We start from the raw sequence: 12,430 nt of genomic DNA, 5'->3' as shown, positions 1-12,430 counted from the left end.
TGAAGAAACCAGGGTACATCAAGGTAAAGTTATCGGCCTGAAGTCACTCACATGTGATAACTTACACAACAGTGACAGAATTGAGGAGTCTGTCTGGAATGAGCAGTTCTGACCACTGCACCTCCCGTCTCGCTTAGCATGATTGCGTGCCCTTGTCTTAATTATCTTCCAACAGATAAACATTGGGTCCTGAGTACTTCTGGGGTTGCTGACAGTGTAGACCGAAGTGGACAAGACTTGGTCCCTACTTTCATGGAGTTTGCAGGGGAAACAGATCAAGATGCAGAGATTGAAGTGTGAGCGGATGCTGCGGGAGCACAGGGGGCTTTGGTTACTGACCCACAGGGTCAGTGGGGCTGCGATCCTTCCGGAGGCTGCAGGGGAGAATCTGTTCCTTCACTTTTTCAGCTTCTGGAGGCTGCCTGCCCTGCTTGGCTCCAGGCCACACCCTTCAACTTCAGTCTGCAGAGTGCTGCAGAGCATCTTCCGGTTTCTCTCCCTCTGTTTACCTCATTACATCTCCTTCTCTGACTATGATCTTTCCGATTGCTTAGGACCTGGGTAATGCAGAGTCCTCTCCCCATCTCAGGGTTCCTAATCGAATCATGGAAAATCCCATGTGCCATATCTGGTGTGTGACCAGCGTCCGGGGGGCTAGGGTACTGGCATCCTTGGGGAGGCTATAAACAACAGAGCGTGCGTACTCCATCTGGTGCTCCTTCTGCCCAGCCTTTTGAAGTGGCTACTGGGCAGCGGCATGATGATAATTCTCCTTGGTCCTAACCTTGTAGCAGCCACACAGAGCACGACCCTCATGAGTCTCATTTCTTCACCAGTGAAGTGAGGAGGGCTTGCCTGAAGGCATAGCTCCAGTGTCAGAGCAGGGACTGTTGGGAGTCACCCGGGCTCCAAAGAACTTCCCCATCCCCCCCCCAGAAGAGCCATCCAGTGGTGAGCCCTGTTGGCTCACATGATCCTTACCCACCAATCAGACTAGCCCTGCTGGCTCACATGATCCTTACCCACCAATCAGAGTAGCCCTGCTGGCTCACATGATCCTTACCCACCAATCAGAATAGCCCTGCTGGCTCACATGATCCTTACCCACCAATCAGAATAGCCCTGCTGGCTCACATGATACTTACCCACCAATCAGAATAGCCCTGCTGGCTCACATGATACTTACCTTCCATTCATAAAGCACCCCATGCCAACTGTCAAACTCTTCAACCATTAAACTGTCATAACTGTCAAACCATCCCTGGCTCTATAAATATGCAGAGCTGTTCCTCAATAAATGGCATTTTCTCCAAAGACGAGCCTTGTTCATTCTTTCATTTTTGCGAAACACGGGAAGGGGAATTCCTCCCTGCTCGAGGGCCCCCTCTCTCAAGGCTTGCCGTCCTTGTCCTCTCTTTTGAGTGCTGCTGCTACTCGCACAACACCAGCTCTTCAGTAGGTGAGTTCCCCCATTGGGATCTACCTTCAGACGGGCTATGCAGGGGCTTTGACCGTGATCGCCCGGCAAACCTCTGACGCCCAATCTGGAGGAGAGAATGCACCCCACCACGACCTTTATGGTCATAATGGACTCTCTGGAACCCGGTTCATGAGCGGGAGGTCCTGAGGGGTAGAAGAACAGGCACTCCCCTCCCTCCCTCCCTCCCTCCCTCTCTCTCTCTTTCTCTTCTTCTCTCTCTCTCTCAATAACCACCCTTGTATGAGGGCCTCTTCTTCCCTCCCTGCAGACTCCCCCTTATTAAATTCTGCACACAAGATTGGCCTTACTATCAATTAGACAATCAAAGTCAATGGCCCCCAGGAGGATCCCTAGATCCCGCAATTCTCAGAGATCTGTTTAACTTCTGTGAAAGCTCGAAAAAGTGGAAGGAGATCCCCTATGTTGAGGCTTTTTCTCTTCTTCGTTCTCACCCTGACCTGACTGGCAGATGAACCCCCTCCCTACCCACCTCTTGCATCAGCTCCATCCAGCCTCTCAGGTGCTCCCCCTGACCTGGCCGATACCTTTAGTGCCCCCAAACTAGGTCCCGCTCCCTAGTCCCACAAACCATGGCCCCCTTAAGAGAGGTTGCTGGACCTGAGGGCATTATCCGGGTACATGTCCCATTCTCTATGAATGACCTCATGCAACTCAAGCAAAGGTTGGGCTCATTCACCACAGAAGAGAGTTTCAGTGGGCCCTCCAGGCTTATAGCCTCACTTATATGTTATTGGTTAATACTCTCCTTCTTGAGGAACGTACCAGAGTCTGGGAACTTGCCAGAGCCCATGCTGATGAAAGTCACTGAGTTAATCCCAATCACCCTCTGGGGCCACTTGCTGCCCCAGATCAAACTCCCGACTGGGATTATACACAAGCTGGCATACAGAGTAGGGACCGATTCTCTGCATATATTATTGCTGGGCTCAATTTCCAAAAATTACAAGAGACCCCATCGGAATTTCTGGATCGGCTTACGAAAGCCCTTTAGCAGTAACCTAGATCCCAAAACCCCAGATGGCCTCATGTCCTTATGACATATTTCCTCTCTCAGAGCTACCCTGACATCCGGGCCAAACTAAAAAAGCTTGAACAAGGCCCTGCCACCCCCGAGACTGAAATTTCAGATGCTTACCCAGGCCATGCAGGGTGCTTCCTTGGGTCACCGCCCATCACCGAAAACCCCCTTGGGTGCCTGCTTCAAGTGTGGCAAGGAAAGACATTGGGCCAGGGCATGCCCCGCACCACACACTCCACCTATTCCATGCCTTAAATGTCAACAAAAAGGTCCTTGGGCCTCTGACTATCCTAGATCCTGTAGGAGGCCTATGACCAGGGAACCCTCCGACTTTCTGGGCATGGCAATTGAAGACTGACGGAGCCTTGGGTCCTTGTCCCTGGCTGTTATGATCAATAGACAGGAACCCAGGGTGCGGATTCAGGTGGATAGGTGCAAGGTTGCCTTTCTCCTTGACACCGGGGCTACCTTCTCAGTCCTGACAGTATTCTGGGGGCAAACAGTGCCGTCCACCTCTCCTATTGTCGGGGTAGGAGGAAAGAGGAAAGACCATCTATCCAAGAAAGACTCCCCTATTACTCTGTTCCATAGACAACTTCCCATTCTCTCAGACGTTCCTAGTTATGCCCCAATGTCCAGTTCCTTTGCTTGGCTGAGATATTCTCTCTAAATTCAATACAACAATCAACATCCAGGCTCCTGGCATCAGTCAGGCCCCAGAATTGGCCTGTTCATCTTTTCTGGCCCTTTTGGCAGAAGACTGGCCATTCTGCTCCACTTGTGAGGCTGACGTGAAATACCATACTAACCTGGTTGACCAAATTGTATGGGATACCACACCCCCTCCACCATTTCCTGCCCACCAGTTAACGTTCATCTCAAAGATCCTAACACCTTCCCCAGTAAGGCTCAGTACCCCCTGTCCACACAAGGTCTTCTAGGCCTACAACCTATTATTCAGGACCTTCTTAGCAAGGGGTACCTCTGTCCTGCTCATTCCCCTTACAATACTCCCATACCAGCGGTAAAAAAGCCCAACGGGTCCTATCACTTAGTTCAGGACCTACAACTCATCAACACCTCTGTTAGGCCCTTACACCCTGCTGTCTCAGATCCCCCATGCTGCCACCCACTTCTCAGTCATAGATTTAAATGATGCTTTCTTCTCCATTCCCCTTGCCCCTGAATCACAAGATCTTTTTGCCTTTACCTGGACAGATCCCACCACCAGATATTCTTGACAACTAACCTGGACTGTCTTTCCTCAGGGATTTCGAGATAGTCCACACCTCTCTGGACAAACCTTGGCCTCCGACCTCCAATCTTTTCACCCCCAGTGCCCCGAATCCATCTTCTTGCAATATCATCCGGCAAATCTCTTTGCCCACCTGCGGGGAGGAAAGCACCCCACCACAGCCTTTAAGGCTACGGTGGCCCTCAGGGACTCCTTCCTTGGGCTGATTCCTAAAGTCCTAGTCCTCTCACCTTTAAGACTCGGCCACTAGAGAGACGCTTACCCTCCCCTTCCTCTCTCTTGCCCTGCCTCTCTCCTCTTTCTGGCCCTGGGAGTATTTAGTCTCTCCAGGAGGGGTTCCGAAAAGCCTTGGCCAAGGTCTCTCATGGCTCCAGCTCCATCCAGGACGAGAGCTTCGACTGTCAGGATTCGGTGACGACCAATCTCTGCAGCTCAAACCTGTCACTTAGGCACTCCTGATTTTTTGGCTCTAATGGGGATGCCCGTTTTGCCAATAAATCCGTTTCCTCCTTCCCTGTGTCCTCTTCCCTCCTCCTTAAATGGGTAATATGTCCTCTCTGCCGGTCGACTCTCCCCTACGGTGTCTCTTGGATCAAATATAGCACCCAGGCCTGGTCCACTCATCCCTTAGACAACCAAAGTAGATGGCCCCTTTTTGGGTCCCTGGATCCCTCTATTCTAATGGATCTCTATAATTACTGTGAGCATTCATGATTCTTCTAGCCCTTCCAAAGGGCGCTCAACAGATGACACAGTTCTCCTACTTTCTTGGCCTTAAAGGGATATTGGGCCTCTCCACAAAATGCCCAAATAGCATGTAAAGAGGTCACATATCACTCAAGGGAAAAAGGCCATTACAGTAGACAGAAAACAGCTTATTGTATCTATATTTACACCAAAGACCAAAGATGACAGTCACCTCCTCCTTCCAGGGTTCTATCCCTCCTTGTCTCTCCTTGAAAATCCTTCCATCTCTTTTCAGTCCTGCTCTCCATTAAACCCTGCCTCCCTCCTCCCATCTTCTCCCTCACATGAAGGGGTTAAAGTGGTGGGGTATGCTGTCATTTCCCTCTCATCCATCACAGAGGCAAAACCTCTCCCACCCAATACCACCAACCAACAAGCTGAACTCATAGCTGCCACAGGGCCTGCGAGCTAGCAGAGGGAAAACCCTCTCCCTATATACAGATCTCCCATGCAGCCATTTGGAAGAAAGGGGGCTATTGATCACCAGAGGGACAGCAGTCATTAATTCCACACTTATTTCGGGCCTCCTACGAGCCTCCAAGCTGCCTTCCCAACTGGGAATAATCCATTGCAAGGCCCACCAAACTGACTCCTCCCTTACTACTATGGGAATTCCAAGGCCAGTCAAGTGGCTCCATCAGCCAACCTACAGAGCTTTACCTCCTCTCCACTACTCTTCCTTACCACCAGGGATCGGCCCAATGATCCCCAACAACTCTTCCAGTTTCTTCACTCTCTATTCCATTATAGTCCACAGAGTCTCACTACTTTCTTTCACTCCTTTTTCACCCTTTCCCCACGCGATAAGACCTCCTACAACAGATCACTTCCGCTAGTCAGATCTGCCAGAAAACCAATACCAATACTCCATTATAACCTAAACCTTTCCCTTCTCATCAGGCCCACAGTCATATACTTTTTCGGGATGAGTTGAAGCCTTTCCCACTTCTAACAAGCGGGCCTCTACGGTAGTTGATCTGTTGCTTACTCACATAATCCCCTGTTTCGGAATACCCACATCTATCCAATCAGACAATGGCCCAAAATTCACCTCGCAGATAACTCAGGGACTGGCTCATGCGCTATTACTCCCTTGGCATTTCCATTGCCCTTACCGCCCCCAGGCTTCTGGAAAATTTGAAAGAACCAATGAGTCCCTTAAAGAGACCCTCACCAAGCTCACCATGGAATTAAGCCTGGACTGGGTAAAGGTGCTCCCCTTGGCTTTATTGTGATTAGGGCCTTACCAAAGAAGCCTTCTAATCTCACCTTTCAAAGTCACGTATGGCAGTCCCCTCATTCCTCCTGGATTCCCTACAGAACCCCTACCCTCCGAAACCTATGCCCTGCCCCTCCTCTTCCATCTGTGCTCTGAACTCTGGCACTACAAGACTGACTCCTTCCCGACCCTAGTGTCTCTCAAAACCCTACCTCCTTAACACTTTTTTACTATTGTTTACTATTGCCCACCAGGGGAAAAGCCCCCTTTAAAACCAGAATGGAAGGGCCCTGCTCAGGTGATTATGTGCACTCCCTTGGCGGCCAACTCAAGCTGTCTAATAACCAACTTTCCCCATGGATTCACATGTCCAGGCTTAAGCCCGGTGCTCCTACACCTTCTTCAGAAGAGCCAAGGATCATCACCTGTTATTAAGTACTCTTGTCATCCCTTCCCATAGATCAATTCAAGCTCTGCTTCTCCTATGTCTCCATTCTTAGCCCAATACCTAATGCTCCCCCTCATTTCTGGCCCTTCTTGGGTCCTCTCTTCGCCCTATGTTTGGAGATTCAAAGCAGGTGACCCTAAGGGCCCCCTCCAGCCAGACTCTCTTCTCCTCCTTACCACAGAACCCCACACACACACTTGCTTGGATCTGGCCGGTAGTGGGACCATTGTGTGTTGTCCTTCTGACAAACCACTTAGGTGTCCGGAGCATGGTGACCCCTGAGTAAGTGTGACCTACCTTTATCATATGAGAGCACTTTACCAGTTGCCTTCTGGGCCTAAGGAGGAACATGGGTGTTTTGTTTACCCTCCCAGTTTTGTAAGAATTTCAAGTATCAGTATTTAAAGTTGAGGTGTTTCGCATTCAACCTGGAGAGATCTGACTGCTGTCAAAGGAAAATCTGGTAACAATGGGCCACCGTCCTCCCTTGGCCACCTTCGTTCAGAGCTTGGGAGAAGGTGCCTTCTTTATTACAAAGCCCGTGCTTTCTTGGTGTGACTGGGGAAAGCTGGGAACAGTGATAAGTGAGAGAAGCAAGCTGGTTTGGAAAGCTGGGATATTTCGAGAAAGGTAAAGAGAGAAGCAAGCTGGTTTCAGAGACACCCAGTTAGGAGAGAGTTTGAAAAGCAGCCTTAATAGAGAGGGGATGGAGCTAGATTGGACTAGAAATGAAGAGTAGAATTGAGGGTGTTAGGTGCAGGACAGGCTGGTCTGCAGGGCATGCCAAACAAAGTTACCTGCAGGATGACCTGGCTTCTCAAGCCCTCTGTCTGGTTCTTTATCACCTGTTTGCTTCAAGCCCAAATGCCCAAGTCCCCGTTCAAGGCTGAACACTTAATCCCCCTTGTGCCAACAAGGCAGCTTGTAGACCCAGAGACCCCATTAGATTTGGGCTATAAAAACTCCCTGTGCCTGTTCCTTCCCTTTATCATAAAGTTCATTCAGACTCAGGTGGGTAAGAAATTTCTAATCAAGCTTTTAACCAGCTTCTCCTCAGGAATTACCAACTCCTGGCTACTGATGGTACCTCCAGTCCAGACCTATGCCTAATGGACTGACATCATCATGAATCTGTGATGGCAAGGAACCTTCCTTGATCTGGTTCCTGAAGTTAGACCAGTCCTCTCTGCCCACCCTGGGGAGGGGGGGTCCTTACTTTCCTCCTCTCTGATTCTCCCACAGCACCCCATCTCAGCAGGAAACAGCCAGAATGAGTCAACGCCCACTCTCATTTAATAACAAAGGTGTGTGGGGGGGAATGTTGGGAGTCGCTTGGGCTCCAAAGAACTTCCCCATCCCCCAAGAAGAGCCGTTCAATGGTGAGCCCTGCTGGCTCACATGATCCTTACCCACCAATCAGACTAGCCCTGCTGGCTCACATGATCCTTACCCACCAATCAGACTAGCCCTGTGGTTTACACAATCCTTATCCACCAATCAGACTAGCCCTGCTGGCTCACATGATCTTTACCCACCAATCAGAAAGCACCCCATGCCAACTGTCAAACCCTTCAACTGTTAAACTGTCATATCGGTCAAACCTTCCCTGGCTCTATAAATATGCAGAGCTTTTCCTCAATAAACGGGCATTTTCTCCTACGACGAGCCTTGTTCATTCTTTTAGGGACCTGGCTTGACTGGCACAGCACATTGCCACCTCCTCATCTCTGGTCGCCCTTAGAGTCCTGGAGCCCTGGGTTTCTAGCCATTTGTCGCTTTGCTCCTCCCACCTTCTGTTCCAGATGAAGGAGGAGGGGTTCAGGCACCTCTTCACCGCCATCAGCATGCTGACCGACTACAGCCTCAACTTCACCAAGGACGGCAAGTTCCGCAAGTTTGGCTTCATAGGCTTCAAGTTCAAGGAGGAGGCCCAGCTTGCTCTGAACCACTTCAACAAGAGCTTTATCGACATGTCCCGGATCACAGTGAGTGGACCCCTGCCTGCCTGTCCAGAGTGTCACCCGCTGCTCCACCTGTCAGCGACACTTGGGTCCCAAGGCTGTCCTTTTTCGGCCCTTTAGCCTTTGGCCTTCCTCAGCGGTTCCTGCTCTTCTGTGTGTAAGACTCTCCCGGGAGCCAGTCAGACTGCTGCTGGGCCTGCCCTGGGCCCTGGCTCAGTGGGGGAGTCACGCGGAAGAACAGGCCTTCTGTAGCCTCGGTGGCACCTGTGCTGCTGGCCAGGAGGGCACTTGAGCCACAGGTGTGTGTCCTTCACTGCCCGATGGCAGGCGCTCAGGAGCCACCGGTCCCTGTCTTCAGGAGCGCTGGCAGACGCAGGTGCTGAGTTCAGGATGGTCACTGGGTCAGGGACCCTGGGACAACTGAGCAGGACCCACCCTGGCCAGGGAGGGGTCAGGAAAGTTTCCTGGAAGAGGAGGTCCCACAAGGGTCACCCACAGGTGTTTACTGACATGATAAAACGTCCCCAGCCTTTTGCTGAGAAGGGAAAAGCCAAGATGGAGCAGCATAGAGCCCAAGGCAGTGCACGGCCTCACCTTTTGCTCTGTGTGGTATGGGCGTGGTGGCCTGTGGGGTCACCAGGTGCTGTTGGTTCATCTTTGGTGACAGGAGTTGGAGTCACAGCCTTTTGACCTTCATCATAGACTTAAGGGACTGCTGTGGAAGTCCATGCAGCCAGGATGTGACCAAATGGCAGGCTCTTTCTTTGGGGAGGGTTGTGGGTGACCAGGGCGTCCTTACCTGTCTGGGAGTTGTCACTCCGGGCTCCCAGCAGGACCGGCCCTCACCAGGGTCACCTCTGAGAGTGTGTTGGAGGCTTTGGTCTGGAGAGGTCTGGCTCAGGCTTCATCCTCAGCACACTCCTGGCCCCAGGGCCACCCGTCTCCTGTTACCTGGGAGGTTCTCCCAGACCAGCGGAGCTTGTCTATTGGTCACCAGTGATCCCAGGAGCAGGGGCGTTGTTGGGAGTCTCCCTGAGAACTCCCCGGGTCTTTCAGACATGGCGGAGGGTAAATTACCAGTGGGCGGCTAGAACTCCCTGGCCTTTCAGATAAGGAGCCCCTAATGGAGCATGGCGGAGGGCAAATTGCCAGTGGGCGGATAACAAGTTGTTTTGAAAACCTTCTAATTGGCCCTCCCATCTTCTGTGATCGTGGACAGCTCGTGCCCCCCATGAATCTTATGCAGGGCAGACGTGCGTGCACCTTAGGTGATGACCTGACCTTTACTATGATTGGCCCCCCGGGAGCGTCCTGGTTTAAGATAACTGACTCTCACTTTCTATATATGCTAGCACCAGCTTGCAGTAAAGTGCTTCATCTTTGTCACTGCTATCTATGTGTGTGTGCATTTTAATCTCTGACAAGAACCTTGGTCTTTCAGACGTCCCCTGCACCCACCCTTGCTGATCACTGGCCTACATCATCTCATTCTGTCCTCAGAGCCACCATTTGGCATGGATGGTCCTGAGTCCCCAGTCTCTGTCCCTGAGGGCCTGGGTCATCTGGGGCAAGTTGCTTCACATCTCTGTGCTCCAGTTTTCTGGTCTTGAATTGGGGAGAGCTGTGGCTTCACTGCCCGCTGTCAGGAGGCTCAGCGTGTCCACAATCCTCACAGAGCACTCGGGTACTGCGTGGAACTCCCCAGTAGACGGTAGCTAGTGTAGTGACATCACGGAGCACAAAGCCAAGGCAGGTTGGTAGTGCTCTGCTTCTGCTCTTCTAGTGGCAGCTGCCTGTCTGTAAAGCCCAGGTTCCCAGGTGCTGAAGGGCAGGACCCTCAGGACTGTGGCTATCACAGCAGGTGTGACAATCGCCCTTTCTCATGCAGGTGGAATTCTGCAAGTCCTTCGGGGATCCAAGAAAGCCCTGAGCCTGGAGCAAACATGCCCAGAGACCAAGGCAGCCCGAGCAGCCCTCACAAGGCTCCATTCCCCCAGAAATTAAGAAGGTATGCAGGTGACCGCGCCAGCACCAGGCCTGTGTGGGCAGGCGGTGGCTCTGGAGGTGTCTGCAGTTCCATCTGCCCTCCCCCTCCCGTGTGGCCCTCATCCTCTGCCTCTGTTTTTAGGATGACAAGAAGAAAAAGACTCCACGTTAAAACGGAGCAGGTGAGTCTGTCCTGTTGACCGAGAGGGCAGGGGCAGCCGGTTGGAGGGGTGCAGGCTGGTTCAGAAAGCAGAGCCCACACCTCGAGTCCTGCCATGTCCCTGTGGACTCGGGGTCCACCAGAGATGGGGAGGATGCTCGCCCTACTGGGAGTTCAGAGGGCCGAGCCCTACTGAGTCCCCTCTGCCTCTTCTCCTGTGTCCCTGCTGCTTGCCTCCGGTGCCCCCAGCTGAAGGAAGACACCAAGTTCCAGGAGTTCCTGTCAGTTCACCAGAAGCGGACACAGGTGGCCACTTGGGCAAATGATGCCCTGGACACTGAGTCCTCAGAAGGGAAGAGCAAGCCGACCAGTGACTACTTGAACTTTGACTCCGATTCTGGGCAGGAGAGTGAGAAGGAAGCCGCTGAGGAGGAGTCGGGAGGTGAGGCTTGGGTGCTGTGCCTGTGCACCTGTGTCCCTCAGCTGCAGCCCTGTGGCCCAGCAACACCTGCTGGCAGGCACTGGCTGCCCCTCCCTCAGACATCAGGCCTGGGGCTGTCCACACATGGCTTGGGAGCTTTCTAGTAGGGGGATGAGGTCACCTGCAGACAGGTCTGCCATGACTAGTCCTGGTCAGGTGCTTGTCAGTCGGGAGTGTTCACCGAGTGCATGCTGCGTGCTGGGCTCTGGGGATATAGTGCTGAGCTGTAGACAGGAATCCTTCCCCATGGCGCTGTCAGCTGTCATTGTGGTGAGAGGAGAGCAGTAAACAGATGAGCACCCAGGGACACGTCATGGCGTCACAGCCGCTAAGGAGAGGAAGCAGGAGAGCTTGGGAGGGAGTTGCCGGGGAAGGCCTTGTCAGGTGAGTGAGCCTTTGTCCTCTCAGGCTCAGCGTGCTGGGGCAGCTGATGGCCAGTGACCAGCTGCATTATGGGGTGGCAGCTCTGGTTGGGTTTGGTCAGGCTGGCTGAGGGCAGAGGATGTGAACGTAGCGTCACCTGTGCACCTGGCAGGGTTTCTGTGCTAAGCTGCGATCTGGAGGATTTGTGGGACGTGGTGGGACACATAGCTGGGGGCAGAGGGGGGTCGCAGACCAGGGCACAGCATCACAGGGGCTCAGGATAGGGGAGCGCATGACTGCAGGGCAGACTGGCTCTGGGCACTGGAGCAGGGAGAGTGGGGCCCAAGGAGCTCACAGAGACCTGGAGCGGAGGGGCTGGGGCTCCATCCTCAGTGTCCAGAACTCACAAGTGGGGGTGTGAGGCTAGAAGGACAGTTGTGACAGCTGAGCAGGCACACTCCTCCCCCCCGGCTGTCTCTATAGCACCCCTCAAGAGCCAGCATATCACCAGGTGTCCCCTGTGAGCTGTTCACACCTGTGTGCTTCCCACAGGGTAGCAGATAGCAGGTGAGGAAGCCAGGGGCCCAGCACTAGAGCTGGGCTGGGGTGAGGTCCTAATGTTTGGGGTGTTTGCTGCCTAAGTAGATGATCGAGCGTGGCTCCCACCGGGGTTATGTGGGTGGCCCTGTGAGATGATGGGTGGGTGCCGTAAAGTGTTCACTGAAGAAATGGTTCTGCTGTGTAAGTGCTTTCTGTGGCACTTGAAGCTCCTTAGTGTACATGACACAATTGGGAAGGTAACTGATGACCTGACCGGGAGGGGCCGTCCAGGGGAGAGCCTGGCAGGCGGCAGGGAGTCATGGAGCTGTGTGTGTGGCACGGGAGCTTCGCCCTCTCGCGGTGCCCATCAGAGGGTTTATTGGGGCAGTGGGCACCAGGACCCTGGTTGTGGTGAGTGTGGCCTCAGGCCACCCCCCAGGTTTCCAGCCCTGTGCTGCAGGAGTCTCTGGCTGCTCAGGAGGGTGACCTCCTCCCCGCCCCCTGCCCTCTCAGCAGAGCAAGGCCTGGAAGCTAAGGCGGCTGCCCAATGGGGGCTGTTGGACATGGAGTACCTGAATCCAAGGTGGTGGCTGCGGAGTCCTCTTCCTCAGAGGAGGAGGAAAGCGAGGACAAAGCTGTGACAGAGGCAGCGAGGAAGAGGAGTCCCCTGCTGCCCCGGACCAGCCAGAGCAAGGGAGCCCAGGGACCCTGCCTGGGAGGGGGAGGCCTCAGGAGCCTGGAGCCTAGGTAC

General features: G+C 53.2%; 1 protein-coding gene across 1 annotated transcript; it reads left to right on the top strand.

Annotated features, from left to right (window-relative positions):
• The first annotated feature begins 2,070 nt into the window (after nt 1-2,070).
• LOC143642081 (putative RNA-binding protein 19) lies at nt 2,071-12,325 on the top strand. The gene is made up of 8 exons (XM_077110172.1): nt 2,071-2,115; nt 5,646-5,726; nt 7,991-8,173; nt 8,287-8,306; nt 10,038-10,157; nt 10,278-10,317; nt 10,545-10,737; nt 12,196-12,325. The coding sequence occupies exons 1-8, from the start codon at nt 2,071-2,073 to the stop codon at nt 12,318-12,320; spliced, it is 807 nt and encodes a 268-aa protein (XP_076966287.1). The 3' UTR covers nt 12,321-12,325.
• The last annotated feature ends 105 nt before the right edge of the window (nt 12,326-12,430 follow it).

This window comes from Callospermophilus lateralis, chromosome 1 (assembly GCF_048772815.1).
Source record: "Callospermophilus lateralis isolate mCalLat2 chromosome 1, mCalLat2.hap1, whole genome shotgun sequence".
In the NCBI taxonomy this organism is placed as follows: Eukaryota; Metazoa; Chordata; class Mammalia; order Rodentia; family Sciuridae; genus Callospermophilus; species Callospermophilus lateralis.
Note: the sequence above shows the minus strand (reverse complement) of the source record. Positions and strands in the feature narration are given on the sequence as shown.